Below are 25,217 nucleotides of genomic sequence, written 5' to 3' on the forward strand. Positions count from 1 at the left end.
AACAGGCATGGTTCTGGGCAAGTTTATAGCTGCCCACAGATTTTGAATAGAACAGAGGAAGTGAGTAGCAGATCCGTTATTTAAAGAAAGCTGTGAGTGGCACTAGAATCCCATGGACGTTAGCATGTATTCTGTATATATGTATTTTTTAGAAGTGGATTATCCACCACAGGGGCAAGAGTTGTAGAAGACTTGTATTAATAGTTTATTCCTCCCGCTTCCCCTCTCTGATCATCTTTCCACTTACTGCTAGTGAGTAACTTTAAGTAGTAACAACTAGAAGTTACAAAACACGTGTGGTTGTATTGCTGACACTTATTAACAACTATATTTTATTATCTGTTTATGTTGGAAGCTTTTAACAGGAACAGAATGTAACAAGTTTTGTTCTCTCTAATATTGAATTTATAATTTAGTAGTGATGTTATATCTAGAAATTTAATCTGGGCTCTTGTGTTTGCCGTTTTAAGCTTATTTTTATACAGTGGAACTAAAGTATTTCCATCAGGATATATGTCATATGAGATATATAAACTAAAGACTTTGCAAGCTTACGCCTTCAAACTGGAAATCATGAATTAAACGCTTGAGCTACAAAAGAATCAAAGGATAAATCTAGATAATTCAGCAATGTTGAATCGGAATTTACTAGATTGCTCGAGTTGCCTTACGTTGCTCCCTCAGCGGCTATGCAAATCAGTCTCTTGTGGGTGCTCACATTTGTCACGGAGGAGTAACAGTAAACGCGTAAGCATTTACTCTGTTCTTCATTAGACTCGGACAATATAAACCATGGACATCTTTAATGGTAGAAGGGCTAATGTGGGGAATTTTGTAATCCAGGTAAGACTTGGTACCATATCTTTCCACTGAGTCTGCAAATTTTGTCCTTAATGTCCAAACAGGGAGTTTTAAAGGAGAGTAGTAATGAGACAATCATGTTATCAGCTATCTTGGAGGTGGTGGAAGTGTCATTAACTCAGCCGGTTATCGTAGTGATGCTGGTGGTATCATGGGCTCTTAGAGAGCCTGGCTCGTATCTTTGCAAATAAGCTAATCTTTTTCAGGAATGGTTTAGTAGTTTGTCTTAATGTAAGGTTGAATACATGGAGGAATTTGCAGTGAGGCTGTAAATGGACCATGGTACAACTCCCCTAGAATCTCCTTTTAGCAAGGAGATAGAGATCCAGAGGTTGTGGGTTTGGGTTTTTTTTTTTATTATTTCCTACCACAATTCCTTAATTTTGATGGGGTTTTTTCCTTTAATAAAAGTCTTGCTGATCTATATATCTTCTAGAAAGTTCTATTTTTGGTTGATAGTAAATTTCAGGATTTCTTACTTTTTTTTCAAAGAAAATTGTAATCACTAATGAGAAACGATACTGTATAACTTTTAATGAGTACATCTAACTTATGTTAATACTATCCTACTTAGTCTATCCTCTGATTTTTTTCCCCAGTAAAATTGATGGTACTGTTTAAGAGCCACGGTGATGGACCAAGACCTTGATGTCATAGAGCTTCACATGCACAGACCAAAACGGCAGTTTCTGTTCCCAAAAGATGTTATGCTGCAGTAGTCTTTCTTTCACCTGTTATTTTTGTGGGGTTTGTGTGTGGTGGTGGGTGGGGTGAGTACAGCAGAATAACAAATGGTTAACGTTGTAGGCAACATCTTAGTAAGCATGTAGTCTAACTTTAGCCTATGATGGTAGCACTTTCCTCTTTGAAAACTTGTAGCCCTAGGGCAACTTGATATATTTTACCATCACCTCTTGCCTTTTTTGCAAGGGCAAAGTCTTGTATGGAGTGTTGCTATAGGTGCTCACATGGCTGTCCTGCCTTGTGGAGCTCTGCAAGTTACATCTTTTCTGAGAGCTAGGGGAAATTACTTGTCTGGAAAGGGCTGAGCAAAAGTAACCAAGACTTGCCATCCTCTTAAAATTCATTCTTTAGGTGATGATGAGTGTGCCAAGAGCCCTAATTTCTTTAGGGATCCTATCAGGAGTTTCTTGTCTGGTTTTGTTGTTGGCCATCATTCCTGGTTTGTAGAAGGAGTAAGTATTTCAGTGAGGGGGCTGTAAACCTTGTCTCTGGCAGCTGAAAGAATTATGTGAGTTCTTCTGCAGAATGCCAGCCAAAATAAGCTGGGGTGGTTTAAACAGCCTAAATAATCACTCTTTGTATGGGTTGATCCTGAGTAAATAGGTTAGAAAGTACTTAGAGCAGCTCAGCTGGTAGCCTTCTGGCAGAGAGCAGGGACAAGCAGCTGAGGGTGCTGAGCTGTACCTAGAGGAGGAGATCCAAACCCAGGGCAGACGTTCGCAGGCAGAAATGTATCTTCTCCCCTGCAAGTAACCCTGTGATTACAAGTGAGTTCAGAGAATCCCAGTTCGTCGTCCTTGTAGGGAATTAATGTATTTTCCGGTTAGGCTGAAGTGATCTGCTGGTGTGGAGTGAAAGAAGTGGTTAAATGTAGCCGTGGTTTATGGGGATGCAGGGGATGGCCGGAGTGCTAGCCTTGTTCTGGCAGTGCTGCCAGGCGCCGTGGGACGTGGTGTGGGGTTGCTGTGCGACAGTGTCCTGTCTTCCCCACGTGCCTGCAGAATGGTTCTAACCAGCTCCCATTACTAGTTCAGATTGTTTATTCATTAGCAAAATTAATGTTAGGAGGGAGTTGGGCCGGCAAATGCAAATGTGCAAGAGAAGAGGTTGCATGGCAACACTACAGTCCTGAACATGGAGTCAGGAATAAATAATGGTGGAAAAAGAAATGGGAGGAGGAAAAAAATGAGTGGGTTGGAGGAAAAATGGTATCTTTGAATTGACTTTATTGTTTCAGTGCCATCCCAGATGTGTCTAACAAGTCTGACATTGTTCGAGATTTTCATTACTGAGAGCCATTCATAAGGCCCTCCAGTGTAACGCTGTGTGTGTCGCTGGAGTAGCCTGACACGGCTTTGCAGAGATGCAGGTTATGCAAAATGCCCTGACAGGGAATGGTGGGAAGCCTGGATCTTACTCCCAGTTTTAGAGAGCTTCTTGCCACCAGGAATTACTTTCTAACTTCTTGTCTTTTTGGCTTTCTTCACCAAAATGACCTAACAGGCTTCCTGATGACTTGTCTGTGTCATCCTTGACACATTAATATCCTTTTAATTCTGGAACAGGCGTCTTGCTGATGGCTGGCATACATAGATATGCATCTATAAAAAGCAAAATAATTTGACACATTTTAAGGAGGAATATAAAAAGAAAGAAAGCTTCATGAAATAAAACTGCAATAACCTCTCTAATCTTCAGGTAACTCCTTTGTTTTGGTTAAGAAGTTTGAATGTCCCATAGTGTTTCATTTTTTTTTATCTGTTACTATTGGTTAACTTGCAGTTTCCAACGTGATTTTGTTTTTAGTATTGTTTCATTGTTTTAACTGGATGAATAACTTCGGGTCAGCAAGGGCTTGTAATTGAAAAAACTGTCCTTCGTTTATTGAATTGTAGAAGTGACCCTCACTGCTTGGTGCTAACAATGTGAGAATGTGAGTTGCCAAGTGTAATGTTTCCATTTTTTTCTTTTCTGAGAGGAAACACAGAGGAAGTGAAAGCTGGCAGTGTCGTCGCCAGTGTTTCCTCACTCCGCTCTGTTAGAATGAATAAAAAAATGACTGCCAATGCAAATGACAATACTGCTAATTGCTCTTTGCATTTTGGGCTAACTGCCTGCTTTTCCTTTTCAATTGGATATGCTATCTTTAAGCATTAAAAAGAAAAGCAGTGTCTCCTCCCAACTGCTGCTCTCCAGTTGTTGGTTCAGGCAGTAAGATGACTTCCCAATGGCTGCGAAACCTTTTGCTGTAACTTTGCTTTGTGCTTCAACGTTGGGACTGGTGCTCAGTTTGCAAGCCCAGCCAGGTAGCTTCCTGCTGTGATAGCAGCTATGGGGTGAATTTATGAAAAGCATGCTTGGCTTAGTATCGTAATGCAAGATATTACTTCTGTTAGGACTTCTGTACCTCCTGTGGCTTGTATGCATTTAGTGATTTACATGAAATAGTGGCTTTACTTCTGAGATACACAGAGAGACTGTCTGACTAGTTTAAAAGCAAAAATTATGTTTGGTTTTTTTTCTTACAGACTGTTGTTGATATTGATTTTTATTTGAAGTTGTGTTCATGCAGAATTGTGTATGAAATGCTCTGTATACGTGGAAAAGAGCAGGATGCCACAGATTTGTAGTGAGTTGTGTGAACTTTCCCTCCAGGCAAGAAGTGGGGCTATCCAATTTTCCACTCACAGTGGAGATAGAGCTCAAAGAGCTGCAGAAGCCAATAGTTAACTCTGTTGGAGATGCTGTACCCTGCAGTTCTTTAAAATAACATCTACAGTGAATAACAGTGTGCAAACGTGTGTGACAATTTTTTTTTTCTCTTCCTGAACCTTGTTCTAGATGTCAAAATTAACCTGGACTACTTGGGAATGGCGAAACATAGCCCTGGGATCCTGCCATGAACAGTAAGAAAGTTGAGATAATTTGTGTATGCAAATAATTATTATTTTTAAATGGCTAAAGCCTAGCAGAATTGTTCCTGTTCAATTAGGATAACTAGGCATCGCATTGTGTAGTTCAGTGTGGATGCGCTCCTGGCTTTTCATGCAGTTAAGAGGCAGTACAGTAAGTCAGAGGGGTGGCTTGGGGGGGAACACTCTTTGGGAAACAAAACTAGGGGAGTCTCTGCAGCCAGTATGACACTGGAGGTGGGAAGGGTACTATGGGTGGTACACTATCAAATTTTTGAGGTGGTAGCTGAAGAATGCTTTCCTGTAATGTGTAATTATATTGTGAGACTCCATTGTTATCTAGAGTATAATTATATCAAGACTCCATTGTCATGGGGTATCTTGAGCACAAATTAGTTTGAAATGTGATTAGACAAATTAATGAAAGAAAAAAAGTGAATTGTGGAGTGGTAAAGACTACACTCCGGATGCAGTTTAGTTTTAGGGAAGTCCCTAAAATGCTGCCTGACAGAAGCTGTTGGAGGGCAGTCTCGTGTTACCAGCATCGCTCCTGAACTGGCTGCTGTTTGACAGGTAGCATGGCTAAATAGGTCTTCAGTCTGACCTTTCATATCTGGCTTGTGTGTGGTGTTTTCCTTATGTGAGACTTAGCATTTAATAGATGTTGATTAAATGGTTTATGGATCCGAGAAAGCAGGCACCTTTAAAGATATTCTTGAGTGTTAATCAAAATACTCAGATATTTTTGTGTTGTTGGTAGCCTGAAACTTTCTAGTTTGAAGGATACATAAATAAATACTTATGTGTGTACATGCTGTATTCTTTACGTAGCGTTTTCCAGATGTTGCAGTAGGCATCCTTAAATTAATGCATTGAAAATTATTCTGATGAATTTTCCCAGTACAAAATAGATGACTTATGAGAGACTGTGTGGGTGAGTAGCATAAAAAAAGTGTAAATTTTCAGCAGATGCTGTTGACGCTATTTGTCAGCCTTCACTGGGACAGAAATTAGAAGACTTTTGTATTGTTAAATATCATGATTTGGATATAGTCAATTGGAAAGGAACAGCTCTTGGAAACTTTTGTATCTAAACTCTTCACAGCGGTTTAAATGCTTAACATGCAAATGTTCAAATGAAAAATATTCCATTTTCTTTTGTAGAACTCTCTGACCATGTCATGTTTAATTCTTCCATGGCAGCAGTGTTTTACCCAGGGCTTTCAAAAGCTGGATTATATACTTGAAATGTTAGGCACAGTTAATATTGTGAAAAATCTCAGAACTCTCCTTTGAAAATACTGTAATTGTTAAATTGTTGTGGATTAAATTATGTAGCCTTAGGTCATTTATTAGAACAATTGATAAAGACACAGGGAGCTGTTTAGTTCTTTGCACAGAGTAGTGTGTGTAACACAGGGAGATATTGTTAAGACTGATTGCTTTCAGCTTTTTGAGAAGTTTGTTCAGCTTAGCTGAAAAAGATAAATGTATATATTTGTAGATTATTAAATAGCTTTGAAATCTTACCAGAATGTGGCTAAAGCTTCACTTTGCTTTTTCTGATCATGGATAGACTGAGCTAACAGTTAAAGCTGTGCTGCTTGGAGGTAAAACATTCATTCATTTTAAACTGTCCTATTGAGCAAGCTTCACTGTTTGAAATGTAAGGCAGGGAACTTTGCTGTTTACAGGTTTGCTCTGACAAAGCCTTGTGATTTCTTGTGGAGTTGAGAACAAATGTACGTAATGGCAGAGAATAACCACGCATGTGCAGTGCGGTTAAGAGGAATGTTAAGGATGGAAATGATTCTTCATACGAGTTGAGACATCTAGAATGATCTTGGGTTTTTTGTTCCCTACCAATCAGTTATATATAAGTTGTGTGGCTTCTCCTCCGGCTCTTCTTTTGAGGTGGTTGTTGGAGCCAAAAGAGCTGGACTGTTGTATTGGTGTTCGAGGTCCTCATCTTTGGGAGGTTCTTAATGTCCATTTTTAGGACAAGTAGCATTAGAAATCCAAATATCATTTTGGCTATTAATTTTGCAGTGTTAGAAAATGTCCATATGCTACTATGTAATAAGCTAAATTACCAACGTGTGAAATGCATCTTATTCAACTCTCATGTCATTTGTTTGGCTTATGATAAGCCAGTGAGTGGTGTGTACTGTGTTGTGCTCTGGATAGCCTTATGACCTAAAGTTTCCTGAATTATCAGTTCAGCCATTGTGTCTTTTTAAGGTATGCTCAAAATAGCTGTTAGAAAACAAAGGAAAAGCAATGCCTTTAAGTTGATCTGCAGCCTGGTGTTCCCTTAGCTTCCACCTTCACTTGTAAACAGTGCTCCAAAATTATTAAGCTTGCTGATGGTGATTGATGTTTGAACTCATGCTGACTGACTTGATCCAGAACCATTTTTCCCAGGCCTTTATTTGCATATGTAGATTCTTTTTTTTCCAAGGATGTGGTTTAGTTGAAGCCTGCAGGTAAAGGACGTGGCTGATGAAAGTAACAGCAGGTGGGAAGGCTCAGAGTTTAGTGGCAAGTGATTCCAAGGTAGCTTGTCACATGGATACTTGAATGGTAGCTTACGAATTTAATTTCTCAGTGAAGCTGGTGGCTTGGATACTCTCGTGTGTGGTATAGGAGAGGGGTACCAAAAGGTTTTACAACAGAACGTGGGAAAGTGAGCTTCAATGTTCTGAGCTTTTTTGCTTTTATTGTCAGATAATGTATGGTGGCTATCCCAAAGTCACGTCTGAAGACTGGAAGATTTCAGTCTACTGAGGTGTACATTATTTTACTAGGAATCTTCACAGAATTTCACCTCCTGTTGTTATCACTTGTTTTCAGTCTGAGGTGAACTGACCTCTTCATTAATCCTTCCAGAGCAGTATTTAGTTGATGCCTCTAAATCTGTGGCATACACTCACCAGAATGGAGCTCCTGACAAATGGAAGCAATCCACGTAGGGTAGGAGTCATAACTCTGTACTTTCAAGGCTCTTGATTAAAAAGCTTCCTTCAGTCATAGCCACGGAGGCAGAAGCCCATGTTGCCTTTAATAGTGGAGTGTCGTGGAAGACTGGACAGGGACAGAGAGGAGTATGGGCATCATCATTGGTAGGGACCTGTTTTGCATTGTGGATGTAGGGCTAGCAGTAGGGGAACAACAACATTTTAGGCAGCTGTCACTGCCAGACCATCTGGGTGCTGTGCACAGCTCTGAAGGATGCTTGGAGTTGCAGCTGTGGATGAAGAGATGGTGCAAATGTTTGGGCCGAGGGCAGAAGAGACAGAGCGGTGCTTGCGTTCAAGCTTCAAGCCGATGTGAACCCAGGAGAGTTACTAACCTGTCAGGTCTGCATGGCGCTGTCAGGGAGCCGGCTTCACTTATGCTTCCTGTGTTTTGGGACACTGGTCCCTTGCTGCCTCCTGTCCCCTCCCTGTGCTGGCACCTTAAACTCACTGTCATGTGGTGTGTTTATCTGCAGCCTCCTCCTTGTCCACTTCTTTGGTCCCAGACTGGAGCTGGTCTTGTTAGAGCTCAACCTAATGGAGAAAAGTCCATTCATTGCCTGGGGTTGGATTACACTATGCTGTAATTGCTGAAGCTCCTGCTTTTGAGAGCATAATATAGGGACGTCCAATATGGCATGGCATTTTCCTGCTGCCTGTGATGCCGTTTTAAACTGCAAGTCTTTTACTTGGATGTGACGTATAAGCAGTGTATTAATGGTTCGATCTTCAGAGAACTGTTTTCTCTTGCTATATGAGTGAAATACTATACTGAGAAGTGTGGGGTTTTGTATAAAATATTACTGAAGACTTCTAACCTTGTGTGAACATGCTGAAGCTTGGTTTATTTTGTATTCCTAAAATGGGTTGAATAAAATTTTTATTGAACATATTTTTAAAGTCCTTTAACCAAGGTCATTATGTAATTGCAGTTAGCAAGCATGGTAGCATTGCTTTTGGTGGGTAAAACTTCTTAATACAATTACTAAATTTCCTTTAGGATAAGATCTGTTCTGCTACCTAGAATTGTATTTCAATGGTTTATTGGCTTCCTTTATGATACTGAGTTTTTCAAAATGCAGTACCTTGGTTGACTGAAGCAAATTGGTAGCTTCAGTTGTATCTTCTGTAGTCTAAGATACAGGGTTTCTTTTATATGTGGACTTGATTTTTATTGAAAGTGTTTACTTCTAGTTTGTAGGTGGAAACTAGTAATGATTCTACTTGTTAATTATTGATTGTCAGGTGATACTTGATACATGTTAATGCTGCTCTTGGGTAATGCAACTCTGATGCCTATTATAAAAACTGGGAGGCTATGCTAATGTTCAGAAATGTGTACAAAGTTCATCCTGAAAACTGCCTACATCAGGCTATTCTACATCCTACTTCTAAGATAAAAGTGCCTTTTTAGGCATATACTTCTCTGTATTTAGAGAGAAGTTGTCTTATTATTACTTCTTATTTAGAGAAGTTTTTAGGAGTGTAGTTCAATGTCAGATTTACTCAGCCGCTGCTAAAAGCGACAATGCTGCTTTCTTCTGCTCTTTGCATGGTTGCTCAGTGAATGCCGGGGCTGTGCGGCTGCCAGCCGGTGAGCGGGATCGCCTTGCTCCTCTGATGGGAGGCAGCGCGAGCTGTGCCGGGCGCCGCTTGCCCACCGACAGCCCTTTTCTCTTCAGTTGTGCAGCTGGTGGGTTTGTTAGGTTCAGCGCGAGGTAGGCAAGTGGTTGTTTGTGTTGGTTTTGCGTGGCAAGGTTTTGGTAGCGGGGGGGCTACAGGGGTGGCTTCTGTGAGAAGCTGCTAGAAGCTTCCCCTGTGTCTGACAGAGCCAATGCCAGCCGGCTCCAAGACAGACCCGCTGCTGGCCAAGGCCAAGCCAATCAGTGCCTCTGTGATAACATATTTAAGAAAGAGAAAAACAGTTAGAGAGCGCTTTTGCAGCCAGAGAGAGGAGTGAGAAGATGTAAGAACATCTGCAGACACCAAGGTCAGTGCAGAAGGAGGTGGAGGAGGTGCTCCAGGCGCCGGAGCAAGATTCCCCTGCAGCCCGTGGTGAAGACCATGGTGAAGCAGGCTGTCCCCCTGCAGCCCGTGGAGGGAGGATGAGGGGGTGTAGCGATTCCACCTGCAGCCCGTGGAGGACCCCACGCCAGAGCAGGTGGAGACACCTGAAGGAGGCTGTGGCCCCATGGGAAGCCCACGCTGGAGCAAGCTCCTGGCAGGACCTGTGGATCCGTGGAGAGAGGAGCCCACGCCAGAGCAGGTTTGCTGGCAGGACTTGTGACCCCGTGGGGGACCCACACTGGAGCAGTTTGCTCCTGAAGGTCTGCACCCCGTGGAGGAGACTCACGTTGGAGAAGTTCATGAAGGACTGTCTCCCGTGAGAGGGACCCCACGCTGGAGCGGGGGAATGATGAGTCCTCCCCCTGAGGATGAAGAAGCAGCAGAAACACCGTGTGATGAACTGACCGTAACCCCCACTCCCCGTCCCCCTGTGCCGCTGGGGGGGGCGGAGGTAGAAACTGGGAGTGAAGTTGAGCCCGGGAAGATGGGAGGGGTGGGGGGAGGTGTTTTTAAGATTTGGTTTTATTTCTCATTCCTCTACTCTGTTTTGCTTAGTAATAAATAAGATGAATTCCCTCTCTAAGTTCAGTCTGTTTTGCTCGTGATGATAATTAGAGAATGATCTCTCCCTGTCCTTATCTCGACCCGTAAGTTTTTTTTTTTCATTGTACCTTTTCTCCCCTGTCTAATGAAAGAGGGGAGTGATAGAGCGGCTCTGGTGGGCACCTGGCCCCCAGCCAGGGTCAGCCCACCACATTGTTAAACTAAGTGTGGAACTGCATCCTTCATTAATGTTTCCAGGCTCGAATTTAGCTTCTTGCTCCCTGTGAATTTAGTCAACAGTCTGTTTTTCAGCAGTTCTGTTTTGTTAGGCTTTTAATTTTCATTGGCTACTGTGCTAGAGAAAGGACTGTGGTAAAGTTGTAGATCAGGCTAAATCACAGCATCCTCTGGCTTTGCAATTCCTGAGCATCATTTGAAAACAACGTGACTTCTGTAGAAATGACGTGTTTGCCAAGATCTGTCCTCTCACTTGACTAGTGTAATTTTCATGTTCACTGTATGGTCGTATGTTTGCCCCTGAGAATGCGTGGGCTTGTTCATTTAATGGCTTCCTAGACTGTGCCCTGCACACTTTATGGTACGCTCTTTGACATGTCTTGTGTCACTAATTTGCTGTTGTTTCTGAAGAGCTGACAGTGACTGATACATGTAACCTACATAAGCCATGTGCATTGTCCATCAACTCTGAAAACCTAGAGCATTCTGATAGAAGACGAAATACAGGCATAAAAATAAGTTTCACTTTAAATGTGCACTGGCATATGAACAATAGATGTAGTGTTTTTATTTGTTTTATGGAGTTGGAATTAGAAGTAGTTTAACTTCTCTGTGAAATGCTAATCAATTTTACCTGGGTCTTAACCACACCCCTTTTAAATTGTCTTCCTAAACTCATGCTGAAGGTCGTTAAAACAAATATAATGGGTTATATGGGAAATGAATCTTTATTCATAAATATATGTACTTGCTTTTGCATATCTGAAAGAATGATGGCAAAATATAACAGCAGTAACAGGAGCAAACACCACAAACCAGAATTCTGAGGAACTTGCACAGCAGCGAGAAATTCAGCCCCAGCTCCTGGTGGGGGGAGGCAAGTTAGTGCTGGCGATCAGATTTGCCCTTTCTGTGGATATAGTGAGTAGATGTAAAGTCGTAAGCAGAGGTGTGAATTTCTCATATTTGTGTGTTGGGCATGTAGAATTGACAGTGAGGACGGAAAAGTTGATAGGACCTCTATCATTAAAGTTGAAAGTTAATTAAAACTTTTTTGAGTATGAAAAAAAGTATTTTTAGCATAGAATCTGAACTATCTGAATTTCTGTGATAATGAGGATTGGTAAATATTCCTTATGCACTTGCTAAATTTTGTACTTTATTGAAAGAAAATCAGTCAGTTGCCAGTTCTATAACTTCTGTGCATCAGCTTACCCATCCTGCACTATTCATTTTCATAGTCTTTAGTTTTCTCCTATGTACAGGAAAAAAAAAATACCTGTAACATTTCTCATGATTTTCTACTGCAAGCCAGCCATGCACCTCCAGAGAGGTAGTTTCTTTTGTCCCATCAGCAGTGGTTTAAAAAAAAAAAAAGCCCCAAATTTACAAAAAAATAAAAAGAAAAATTCAGCTTTTACCTTGCAATATAACTGACTCAGCTTGCTTTCACAAGCAGAGTAATGTGAGCGGATACCATAAGCTAAAACCTCATTGCAGAGAAACCTTCAGGTGAGGGGTGGAGATACACAGATAGAAGGGATTTCATTTCTGAAGTCACTGTAATAGCTTTTTATTTGAAACTAGCAAACAGGGTTATAGTTGTTAGAAGTAGTACTGAAAGTATGTAAATAGTTTGGCCAGTCTAATGTGTTAAACAGTCTCTGGAAGAAGGTGAACCTGATCTTTTCAGGAATTTGGGTCTAGTTTTGTTGGGTACAGCACAAATTTACTATGTACTACTAACACTTTTCCAAAAACTTTAACAAACTCACAGCTAAGTTGACTTGGAGTCTCCTGTTTAGGGAAATTATGTAAAATGGAAAGATTAAAAAACCCCCAAATTACTTTTATTTGTAGTTAATAATTGAAAGGTTAGGTTTTCTTCCCAATCTTTAGGCAAACTGGAGTGAGCAGTATAGTTGATACGTACAGACAAGCTACCCTATTAAAGACCACATCAAAGGAACATGGTTTTGACCTCATCAAGCAGGTGTATGGAAAGAAGATGCTGAGCTATATACACAAACCCGTCTGTAGCGTATGCTTGCCCAAGTGGAGGCCAACTTCATTTATTTCTTAGAATTAATTTAAGAGTTTTGCAAAGTTGAGGGCCACCTGTCCTTTGATCTCTTCGTACTGCTGTGTAGTGTATTCGCCTCATCAGAGAAGCCTGTGCAATGCCCACAGGGTGGTAAAACAAGGAGACTGCACTATCCATCCTCCTTATGTTAACCACACTGCACATCACGTAGGACGTTGCAAATACCTATTTCTGAGTATGATGGTAGGAAAGCAGTTCAGAAGTACATGGTACTTTTGAACATGCCTAGTTTGGTGATAGAGGATAGATAAATCAGCCTGTTTACTCAGTGGACTTCTTTAATAGAGGAAAACTTGAAGTTTGTTTGAATGTTACCTTGGATGTCCCAAGGTGCAGCAACACCAGGCATTAAGAACCGCCTTATTCTACCAGCTGCTCGAGCATCAGTGGGAGGGAGTGGGCAAGTTAGATGCTGTTAAGCAATTCTGTTTGATGCTGTCTCCGTTACAGCACATTTAAAGTATTGCAAAGCACACCCTGAATTTATAATTCATGCTTACAAATACTGTGTATGATTTCCTTCCACTAAATGTCTAAATCTGCTTTAACAAAACAAAATTTTAGACGGGCTCCTAAATCAGTATTGCTTGTGACCTACTCTCTGAAGTCAGAATTTTATTTTTAATGGTACAGAGCAATTGGAGGGGAGAGGATAACTTGCAGAAGTTTCTGTTCTCTGTTATATATAAATCAACTTGTTATTTCAAATCTGTTGCATAGATTTACTGTTTTGTCACCGTATCTAGAAATACTAATTTACTTTTGTATGTTAAAGATATTAATTAAAAAAATAGAATTTTCTACTTTGGGCTGTGAATTAATAGTAAATTGCTTTAAAGAAATACCCAGTTCATACAACTACTAATTTTTAATGATTTACTTATGTTTATCAATGTAAAATATATAAAAGACCAAAAATCAGAACTGTGGCTTTCTTAAGGCACCATTTATATTTTGCAATACTTGCTGCTGAATGATAATGTTACAACTTTTTCACTGTCCCTTCGAGTGGAAGTACGACTTCACAAACTTGAGTATAGGCTGTAGTCTTTCACTTTTGTTAAAGGCTGTAAGATATACTCTTGACAAAAAAAAATTTGAACACTGAGGGTTTTTTATCAACTATATTAGATCTTAAAAACGGAACTCATGAAAATTTTGGACTCTTTCATACAATTTAATGTGATTAAGTCTTGCACATAAATAATTTGAGCTGTTTCTCTTCCTTTTTTATTTATAAAAGGTGGCTTTAATGAGTCACAGCTTCCATTTTAGTAAATTGTTCATGGGATAGGCAGGCTCAGAAACAACTGGGTTAAACCAAGAGATTATTTGAAAAATCTAGGGCATGAGCTCTCTCTGTTCACTTGATTAGTTTTCATAATTCATTCTTATTTCCACAGCAAAGAGCAGTGTAATACATGCAAACAAGAAACAGCTTTCTTTCTTTCATGCTCCTTTATCTCTGCAATTTTACTGGAGAAAGTTAGTGAAATGGGGAAAGTCATATTGTGTGTGAACTTTTAGAATGAATCTTGGCTTGTTTTGTGAAAATCCATGGGATCTGAGAGGCAGATGCTATTTCGGGATGTCTGTCTGTGACTGTGCTTCAATTCTTTTCTGTTTGACTACAGGTGCATGAAGAACAGAGGAGATATTTCCGCTTATCAGAGATGATGTGGAGAGACACTTTGTGAGTAACTGATGTGTGTTTTCTAAAAAGCCCAAAATGCTAATGTGGGAATTATTTTTCCGAACATAGAATAACTCTGCCATTTGCCTAACAGTTTCATTTGGTTCTGGAAAGCTGTGAATATAGAGCCCTTCAAGGAAACCATAGACAAAGCTGATTGTTGAAATAAAGAGCTGGAAGATAGCAATAGAATATGTACGATTTCATAAATGATTAACCATGACTTGTAACTTTTTTATAGTAATCAGCCTACCAAAGGCTTTTACTGTTGAGTGCTGAACCTGTTCTAGACGCCAGTAAAACCCCCTAACATTGGGTATATGGGTAACATTTAGTAGGGTTAACTTGGTACTTAGAGGAGCTCTTCTGTCAGGCTTACAGGTGCTACCTGCTCTGCATGACAGGTTAGTAACACCTTATTGTCCTTGTCTAATTTTGATTGGAAGTCTGATATATTTGCCATAAAGAAGATGAGAATAGTAGGAGACAATAGAAGCTTCCCTGAAAGTTTTCAGTTCCTGTCTACTGGAACACAGTTCTGGGAGCATACAGCTAAACTGCGGTCCCAAAATGTTACAGGAAAGGAAGAACCTCTATGACAGAATAAAGCTGTACCTAGATAAGTACTTAAAGGATTTACTTTTGTGGAAACAAGGTCATTTTTTGTGATCTCAGTTAGGTCATGCAATGTCTTGTTTGTCAGATGGACTCCATAAATATGCTATTTCTAGTGATGTAGACTCATCAGCCAGCTCTTTCCTTTGGGGCAATTAGTCCCAATGTTTCCTTTTTTTTTTTTTCCTCTAAATTTCCAGTAACAGTTGAGAATTAAAGCAGCATGTTATTTTATAATTTTCCATGATAGTCTCTGTGCTTTTTTTTTTTTGGTTGTTTTAAGTATAATATGAGTAATGTGGTCTTGAGTGCTTTCTTTTAAACCCATAAGCTTTGATACTCTGGAGCTACTGCTTTGTTTTAATGATAATTAGCTGGAGAATGGTGCCTTTGTGGACAACTTCAGTGCTTTTCTTGGCACTGAAGAGCTCAAGTTAGAACAACTCCTGTTACCTCAGGCACCTCAATTTCTAATTTTTTTTGCATTTGTAGTATTAAGGTTACACCATGAAAATTTTGTTCTTTTTTAAATTGAAAAATACCCTTTTATTATAATAGACTAGTGATTGCTTAAACTCCTAGGTAGGAACCAGTTTGGGTTCTTACATAGGATTTGCCTTTTTTTGTTACCTAGATCTAAGGAAAAGGGTTTTTAAATGGTTTTTTAGGCTTGTAGTCATCTTTGCCTTGGCTTCTTCAGACTCTGCTTGCCAGTTCAGAAAGGCTGCGGGAGGATTTCTTTGTAACAGTGTCCTGGCCAGGAGCTGGATTCTTTATGAAGCAGCAGGAGAAATCCTTGTGTTGATCCAGCTGACTTATCCAGGAGATAGTGCTGAGTCGATTTACTTTGTGACCTTGAGATCACTGTCTTGTGGCCGAAGTCCTTGAAGACTTTACCACAGTTGGCTGAACAGCAGTGATAATATGGAGTATTATTTAATAGTAATACAACTTTTAAGAATAATAATTAATATTTTAAATAGAAATATTATGTTCTGTGATACCTTATGTGAGTAACCAGAGCAGTGGATTATTTGATTCCTCGGTCATGGCATGCATTGTTCTCCTTTTCAGATTCTGGCCAGGGCTCAAGCAGACTCCCTGGATTTGATCTCGTGGGCAGAGCTCCCTTCTGCAGCTCCTCAAACTGCTCTGGTCTGCCCCCGAGAGCCAGTATGTCAGGTGGGACTTGCTCAGGGGTCTGCTACTTCCTTAGGCTGCTTCCTTCATGGATGACACTGTTCTAAAAAGTGTCTCTGTTGAAATTCTCCAAATTCAACAACAGATTTCTGCTGTTAGTGGTGAGGTGAGAGGATATGACCAAAGACTTGGTTTGGTTCAGATTCTTTGTTTCAACTTTCTAAGCTGCTTCCTTAGGACAAAGGAGCTTTTTCATAACTAAAAATCTTTATCTTAAAAAAAAAAAAAAATTTAAACTCTTGCTGTAGCTTTCTAGAAGATAAAAGGGTAAATGAAGTAGAAGTTGTGTGGCCAGCTGGTCTGTTCAGGCTTGCGTAAGTTTGTGCTTGAGACAGGTACAGTGTGTGAGACAAATACAGTTGTGTGTACTTGTCAACTGGGTATCACTCTACAGAGCTTGGATAAACTTGCAGTTGAGAAATAACTTCACATTTTTTTAAATAAGATATCTTCATTATTATCAGCTTAATAACATTGGAACTTGTTTGATCTCTTTTTTTTTAGCAAGAAATATAGTTTAGATGTAAATGTCCCAAGTCTCAGTCTTCATACCTTTAAAATATTTTTCATAGTGATGCCACAGTTACTGATAATACATACATTTTTCTTTGAGTATATTTACAGATGTTGACTGTATTTTACTGTGGTGATTTTAAAAAAGGCTCTGTGAAAAATAGCAGTTATTTTGCAAGGCTAACATTTAATTCGTACAGATGGCTGCTGTTACAGACCTTTTAGTTGCATGGCAGTCAGCTTTTCACGGTCTTCAGCATATGGCTGGGTCAGGTTATGCTCAGATACTTAAGAGCGGATAAGGCTTACAGCCCATGACACCCACCATGAACGGTGTTTCTGGATTTGCCTACATTAAGACTCCTCTGTGTCAGTATTAGTAGCTGCAGTAACAGGTAATATCTATCTGGCTAGTTTCATTAATTATGGGATTATTGCAAGGGTGAATATGGGTAAGATATAATGGGATACTTGTGAATTGAATAGAGTTTAGTCCTTGTTGCAGGGTGGAGGTGCAGGAACTGTTTTCTTTTTCCAGTTCTACCAGATCATAACCTTGGCTTTAACATCTGTGCTGTAGTATCTCTTTCTGTGAGTGGGAAATATATTTCTTTATATGCAGCTATATAAAGTTTGTGGGATGTATAATGGGAATTGCTTTTTACCTGTTACTGTTGTTTTTATTGTGGTTATTACTGTGCACTTAGGAATGTGCAGGATTTCTGGTTAAAAGTGGAAAAATGTTTCACCTTTGAATGTTTAAGCAGCAAGCTTTAAAGAGCTTAAAATATATATTGCAACTTAGTCCATTAAGTTAAAAGGTGGCTTTGCTAGTAAAGTGAGAATATACAATAAAAGCTTTTTCATTTAGTATTATTGACCCCTACATTCATAAACTTCAAAAATATTAATTCCTAAGTATACTGGATAATATTTTACTTAAAATTGTAGAAATAAAGTACTTAAACCAAAACAGAGATACGTACCCCTTCCCTATGCTGATTTTTTTTCCTGACAGGCTGAATGAGGGTGCCTTGTTCTACTTGACATCTGCCCATGTCTGAGGAAGTCTAATTTGTCCAATAGTAATAGGTACTTGAGCTGTGCCCTCGGTAATCAGTAGATTAGGGGTGTATGTGACAGGTTGGACACCGAAGGGACATGCTGTATCTATGCTATTCAGTTTCCTCGTGAATGGACTAATATGTTCCGCTGGCCTTCCCTGATCTTAGTAACCACATAAAGCCTTATGCTCTTAAAATAACTGACAGTCAGCAGCTGGTTTCTTACCAGGATTTTTTTCACTGCTAGTGAAGAGAAAGCGGGATCCAAATGTCATGAGTCCTGTTATCTTCCTGGAGATAATACAGGTTTTTCTTTTACTTGTATTTGCTGGATTGCTTCTGTGTGTGGGTTTTTTTACATGCAACGCTTATCTAATCAAACTTTTGTCAGTGGAGTCTGTTTCACCAGTGTGGATTTATTAAGTGTAGGTGGTGATGAATGAGCTCTAATATGCTGAAGTTGTAGCCATAGGTGACTTGTACTGGATAAAGGCTTTAGGAGGGATGGAAAATGCAGGTGAAATGCAAGTCCTTTACAGAACACTGAAGATACTGTAAATCTGTAAGGACTCAAACATTTTAAGAACAATTCTACATGAAATTGATTAGATATTTTTGAGCCAACTAATAAGCTTCATAATATTTTGCTTAATCTTGCCATAAATATGTGAGAGTTAACTTTTGGTTCATTGTGTAAATCCAGGCACGAAACACTTGATCAGCTGACTTAAAATTCAAAAGAATATTTCATTTAAAACAATGTTTTGATATGCACACCTCAGCATTGCAAAAATTGTGCTTTCTGGTACTTTACTTTCAGTGCAGGGGGTTGAAACTGTGTCCTTGCCCAGTGCCCTGCCCTTGTGGAAATGAGTGAGTTTCGTTTGCGGGCAAGATGTGATACTGTGTAACAAGGTAGTTTTTTCATCCTTGGGAATCTTCAGGTAAAAGCTAACTTTGCTGGCAGTAAAGTAAGGGCATTGAAGAAGGGAAGGGGACAAGGGAGAGCCCTTCTGCCACCTGTAAGGCATGTTAGGTTCATGGAACTCTCCGGCCTGGTTCTTCACAGCTTACTGTCCAAAACCTGAAATACAGCCTGAAATGGTGGATGTGGCAAGAGGTGACCCTTCCACTACAGTCTGGAGAGACCTGTCTGAAGGGGGGTCTACTGGATGGGAAGTATTGGTGAGGAAGAGCTGTCTCTGGTCTTGATGAGGCTGTCAGCTGCAAAGCCATAGCAGATAGGCTGAGGGGTTAGTCTAAACACAGGGTACTAGTTGGAGGCTGTGTCATCTTCAAGGTCATTGGTGTGGGAAGAGTAGCTCATTTCCTTCAGATAAACTATAGAAATAATGTACAAAGAGGAGGGACCACGGAGGATGACTTATGGCTCACACAAACCAGTGTGCTGGAATTTGAGTAAAACTGTGTTCTGAGCTTCTTTTTTAAGTCCAGCTTTTATCCTGCGTGTCACTTAACGAGTGTGTAAGCAGACAGGTTTGTTTTTAAACTTTACTTACATAAATCTTTTATATAAAATGCCACTCCGTGTTTGTCTTGAAATTTAACAATGACACTGGTATTGTCAGACTTGTCACTCTTAGAGTTCAAATTAGGAAGCCTGTAACTACCAAAACATGAATTGACTTGAGAGCCAAGATCCGTTAGGGCACAGATGCCGGTGTAGTTAGGCAATGAAATAATCCCCTTTTAGCTCAGGAGCACAGAAGCATGATTGTGCTCCTGCAAATTCTATGCAGAGGTTGTAATTGCTGAATGGTTTTGAGATTATAGGTTTGATTGCATTAAGATTGTATAAAGGTCTTTCTTCCTCTTCTAGAGGTTTATTTTGCTGTCTGTACAATGCCTTATGAAAGGTTGCTGTAGCTATGCAGTAAAACAGTTTCTGATTTGGTGCAGGAGTCCTTCTGAATGATTTTTTTTTTTTTGGACATGTTTTAGCATGATGAGGGCAAAGCAGTAGCTCTTCTGGAGCTTTAGGCTCTGCACACTAGTAATACTTCCATTGCTAGCTTGCATCCTGCATGTTAGAGTGTATTTTTTACGTGCCAGATGTTTACATTGCTTTAATAGTGCTCTGTGTGCTGTACAATGTAGTTTTGCAGTAGAATGGTTTACATAAAACAAGAATTACTTGCCCTGATTTTAAATATGGTTTTGTATAAATATGGCTATAAACTTTGTATTTGGAGTTCAGTGTAGTGGATCCTGTTCTATTCAGTCTCGCTTCCTTTTTAGTATATGCGGCTTACCTGAAATTACACTGCTTGTAAATGGCATTTCAGGAAGTCTGAACTGATCCAGCATATGCCTACTGCTGAATTTTAATGAACTCCTGTGTGCAATATGAAGTGTGTTGGTTTTTCTAGTAACAGAAGCTTCCTTAAATTTTAGACTTTGGACAGTTTCACACAACTGTTGTTTTTAACAATGATCTCTTTGATCTCTTGCTCCTGCCTCAAGGAGCCAAAATGGAAAAGCTTTGATAACAGTATGTTGATTTATTTTTTATTTTTTTTAAACATAGTAAGGAACACTGTTGTAGTGTCTTTTCAATTAGAAAAATCTGTGGGGAATTTTTTTTAAAAAAACATTTGTCTGATACCCTCTTTAACACTTGCTCCTAAGCAACCCTGAGGCAACAGATGTTGCGTTTGGGTGTTTGCAGCTGGATCAGAATAGCCTCTGATGGATCGGCCTGAGTCTCTGCTGTTATCATGCTGTGAGAGTGCTCAGCAGTCATGTTTAGTTTTGATGGCCTTTGAGCAGAGATAATCAGCTTTTCGTACTGGGTTTGCAAGAGGCAAAGTGCTACCTTAACAATTGCACTTGTAGTGCTTACCTGTGTGATGTCAACCTTGAGCTCCTGGTTCTTGCTGCAAAGGCTCACGGATAGTCTACCTTACCGGATGCAGTCTTGTGTTTTAAATTAAAAAATTAAAATATAATAAATGAAGAATTTTATGAACTTATGAAGCACACTTCTCATTTTTTACTTCATCCAGATGAACGACTGATTCAGTGACCAAGTTTAGATCTTTCTATTCTTTTGAATTTAATGACACTATACTTTTCCTTAATTCTGTGTGTACGTGAAAATGCTGTGAAAAGTACAGCTCAATATCTAGTTTACAGAAACTCTCCTTCGCTAATATGTTGTTTGAATACTCACCTGACAAACAATGCTGGTATACAAAGGTAAAATAAAACATCTTTCATCCAAAGTGCTTATAATGCGAGTGCAAAAAGAGAGTGCAGGTGCAGATGGGGATCTATAGTAAATCAAACTGAGTGACTAAGAAGAAATAGTTGTGATGTATCAGCACTCTGACTGTCAAGTGCCATGTGTCATTGCCAACTTGCTGGTTGTTTCGAAGGAGAGATTTTTTTTTTGAGGCACCTTTGTGCGTAAAGGGTCACATGAAAGAAAATAGAGGTGCTTGTTGGACGGTTTGCCGATGGTTGATCTAATTAAGGGGAACAAATGTTGCAAAACCAGCAAAGCTGAGGCCTGAAGGGCATTAGGAAGCAGCTTTTCATGTTGGATGTGGTGAGAGAAGCAGGAGTATTGGATGGATGCACTGTAGTAAATTAACATGGCTGAAGGGATAAGGCAGGAAGACATTTCAGAAGTTTGAAAGGTTTAAGAAATGTGGAGCTTGTCTGAAACCAGAATAATTTAATTTTGTGAAAGATGGATTTTACCAGAGTAGATAACAAAGGACAAAAGTTTGCCTCTTGAAGATGTCAGAGAAATAGTTCTGGAAAAAATTGTTGGGTATTTGAGAGTAACTCTTTATACAGGCAGCATACACTTGTGAAAGATGGCTTTTATTCAAAGTTTTATCAGTTTATTTCATCAAATCAATTAGGATAAAGTCATTTATCAATGTAACTGTATTTGTTTAAGGCACTAGCTAGCCTGAATGTGCAAGTTCTTTAGAGAAACAGCACCCTCCATGTTTCCTATATCTTCAATCTCTTGCCAAGGGAAAAGATCCTGCAAACAAACCCCTCTTTCTTTACTCCCCCCAGCAAACAAATTACCAGTCAGGCAAAATTGCACATCCCTAATGATGTAGTACTGCAGGCAAGATGAAAAGCATAAATGTAGATCTGTCCAAAGACTCAAAGTAGTATGTGGGTAGAAAAGAAGAAATGAAAAGATTATTTTGATATAAATATTGTCACATTCCCCCAAGGCTTTCTAATATTAAAATGTCTAAAGACCACGTTCAACTTTGGAATTTCACTTTCATTCTTGATGCTTTGGCAAAGAGAACAACTAGTACAGTGATTTTAATTTTTTTAATACAGAATATTTTCATTGTTTGGAATGCTTTGTGGTGAGAGAAGTGACTTAATGTTGATTTTTCAATGGAAAAAATCAGTTCATAACATTTTCAAGAAAGGTTGTTTTTTTTTTAAATGAAGAAAAAGGAAAAATGCATCCTTGTGCAGAGATTACCTCCATCTTCTCTACAGCTACATTTTAGGTATTGGAAACCTATGATTAGATCCCTCTTGACCTTTTCTTATAAAAATCATAGAATGGTTTGGGTTGGAAGGGACCTCAAAGACCATCTAGTTCCAACCACCCCTGCCATGGGCAGGGACACCCTCCACTAGACCAGGTTGCCCACAGCCTCATCAAACCTGGCCTTGAACACTTCCAGGGATGGGGCATCCACAGCTTCTCTGAGTTGAACAAAGATAAGCAATTAAATAAGAAAACAATTAATTTTTCTCATTTCATTTACTGTTTGTGCTTCAAATTATGCCCAAGTCTGCTATCATTTTTGTTCAGACATTTAGCATTTCTGTTCAGACTTTCAACAGTTAAGGAGCAGTGAAGCTTTGGTGCACTGAAGCTTTGGTCCTTGCATAGAAACAGAATGCTGTGATTATATTTCCTCCTAGATGTTCTCCTTGTGTTCATAAAGCACACATGAATACAAGACAAGTTAATTAGAAATTAACATCCTATATCAGATCCTGTCTTTGCAAGCCAAGAGAAGACTAATTGAAGTTTATGGTAGTCAAGGCAGTAGCAGAAATACAGGCAACACAGCTGAGCAGTAGAGAGTAAATTCATGCAGGAAGAGTTTCTGTGCACTAGGTTTGGGGAAGATTGAGGTAAAAGCTTTTCATTGAGATTGACACTTTTTATATTGTCACAACTTTTTTTTCCAACATCAGACTTTTCAGTTGATGGTATTTATTGAGTCAGTTTTCTTTCTTCTGCTGTTGATAGCCTTGACACTGTAAAAGCTCAAAAGGTAGCATGGAGATGGACAACACACAGATCCTGTTATGCCTGAATAAATTTTAGAATGTGGCTCATCTGCTTTGTGGCTTTCTGTGGCTCATTGTTATTTCTCAAAAAAACTAATTTTCTTATAAAAAACCAAAGATGGACACCACAGATCTTTGGCAGCTCTTTGCTGCAAGTTCATGTGTTGTACCGTGTTAAGCACACTTCATTGTGGCTACTCTCATCTAAAATTACAGATTACAATTTATCTCCTTTGGTCAACAGGGGAGTTACTAACCTGGGCGGCATGGATCACTCTGTGCTCAGAGGGGAGGTGTCAGCAGTGCTTCACGACAGGTATGTTGCCAGTGCCTGAATTCCTGCAGAGAAGTCCGTGGGATTTTTCCAGGATGACAGCCTGGAAGCCTTTCTTCCCCATCTGGAAAACTGAGGAATTCTGGAAGAGCTAATTAGTAGGTGACTTTAAGAAATGAAAGGACCTAGTTAGTGAGTTGTAAGCTAATTTATTCCTCACATAATGGACTACGTGATTTTTCAAATAAAGCAGGATGCCCCCCACCACATTGCCTTGCCTTAATCTTAACAGTTCACTAATCCAAGATTTCTGTGGATTTTTCTAATTTAGTTGATCCAGCTGCCATCGCATCTGCTTTTATGTATTCAAAGACCAATTTTAGAACAAGGAGGCAATAACAGTTACTTATCAAATATCTCAGACTATGTCCAAAAGATTCCTGATATGGCTGGAAAGGTATTTCTGTCTTAAATTATCGATTCTATCTTGATTACACTTTGCTTGCTGTTTAATCTTTTTATGCTTTAACTCTTTTTAGAAAGAAAATTCACACATCTCACAAGAGGTGAGATGCTTGTTATCCTGGAAGAAACTCCAGCAACCTTTATTTCAGTGTCCTCCTTTCTTGAAATAAAGTTCTTTCTTAAAACAATTATTCCTTTAAGTGAACCTGGAAGCTATAACATTATTTATATTTTTATCTTGCGCTGTACTTTGCATACCTGTAATGGTAGTTTTGTCTAATTTGAATAATTTATCTTAGAAAGACTGGTTTCATTTGTTCAAAGAAACTAGAAAAATCAGTATGTTTCTAGTGCAGTATCTTTCTGTAGAAAATCTTTTCAGTTGTATGCTATATCTTTTTTAAATTTTGATGCTTTTTGTGGTTATATTAGGAACTTCATACTTAAATGAAAAGAAAACATAAGCTTAGATGTCTTAAGTTTATAATGAAATAGCTGCTAGAAGAAAAGTTTCTGACACTCCTTGCAAAGGAGCTTCATCGTGCCAAGAATGTTAGTTTTGATTTGTGGGTTTTTCTTTTATTTTTTTTTCCCTGGGGATGTGATGGGGAAATATAGCAGCATACATGAGTGTTGCAGTAGGGAAACGGTGCTGGTAGGATTTGTTTTCCCTTGTAGGTGATTGGAAATACTGCTGCATCAAATGGCATCATTCACGACTAGCAATTTTCTGTTAATGCCATTTAAGGCTTCCACATTCTTCACTTGATAATGACATTCAAACCTTTCATTTAAAGAACTGTTTTGAGCATTTTTCTTAATATTAAATGCTCAATTATTTCTGTTCCAAAGGTTGTATTGACATTAAGCAACCTTATGCTTTAGCAAGTTTAGACCAAAGAAATCTAACAAAGCTGTTTCTGTAGTTTCATTGACTGATCTTGTGTACTTTGGTCTCAGCCTAAACATAATTCATGGGACAACAGTTTAAATTATTGAAGTTATGTTTTGGCAGTAGCTAAATCATTCCTGAAGAATGATCAAACTCATCTGCATGCTGCTCTCCGCTTCCGGGGGGATTTTCACTACATGTTTGATCTTGGATTAGAAGCAACAGATTTCCTGCTTTTTTAAAAAACAAAACAAAGCACACAAGTGCTTTTTGTCTGCTGGATGCAGTTATGGTGACTTGAGCATATTCAGTCTCAAGTTCCACTTTTCAGACTTGTGTATGAGTGAAATTGTTGTATACTGCTGTCACTCAGTGAATGCATACAGCCTTTTAGCAGTGTTTTGGTCAGTTGCGTTTCTGCTTAGCATGAAGAATGGCCATTTAGTGAATAATGCTGTGAAACTCAAAGAAGAAAAAGAAAAAGGCTTTCCTTAGAGCAGAGTTATTGCGTATGTGTTCCCTCCATTTTTAAAAGTTTCCAGTCTCTAGTAATCCCAAACAGGACCTCTTTACTCCATCCTATTTCTCTTTAGTTATTCTATTGTACTTGATTTTATTTAGCAGTCATGCCCCTCTCTGTCTGTAACGGTGATATTTCAAGTATTTTCTCTCCTTCTCATTAAGTCCATGAATTCATGTC

The 25,217-nt window shown here is 39.2% G+C and overlaps 1 protein-coding gene across 9 annotated transcripts in view; it reads left to right on the forward strand.

Annotated features, from left to right (window-relative positions):
• KLHL13 (kelch like family member 13) overlaps positions 1-25,217 on the forward strand; it is an 89,087-nt gene that overhangs the window by 6,138 nt on the left and 57,732 nt on the right. For 2 of the 9 annotated variants that reach the window (XM_075763220.1, XM_075763219.1), the window contains 2 exons: positions 14,120-14,178; positions 23,131-23,202. In XM_075763220.1, coding sequence (XP_075619335.1) covers positions 14,159-14,178; positions 23,131-23,202 — 92 coding nt within the window. In that variant the 5' untranslated portion in view covers positions 14,120-14,158. Of the gene's footprint in view, positions 1-4,446; positions 4,535-14,119; positions 14,179-23,130; positions 23,203-25,217 lie in introns of all 9 variants that reach the window. The other 7 variants (XM_075763222.1, XM_075763223.1, XM_075763215.1 and 4 more) reach the window with 6 other exon arrangements.

This window comes from Balearica regulorum, chromosome 11, assembly GCF_011004875.1.
Source record: "Balearica regulorum gibbericeps isolate bBalReg1 chromosome 11, bBalReg1.pri, whole genome shotgun sequence".
NCBI lineage: Eukaryota > Metazoa > Chordata > Aves > Gruiformes > Gruidae > Balearica > Balearica regulorum.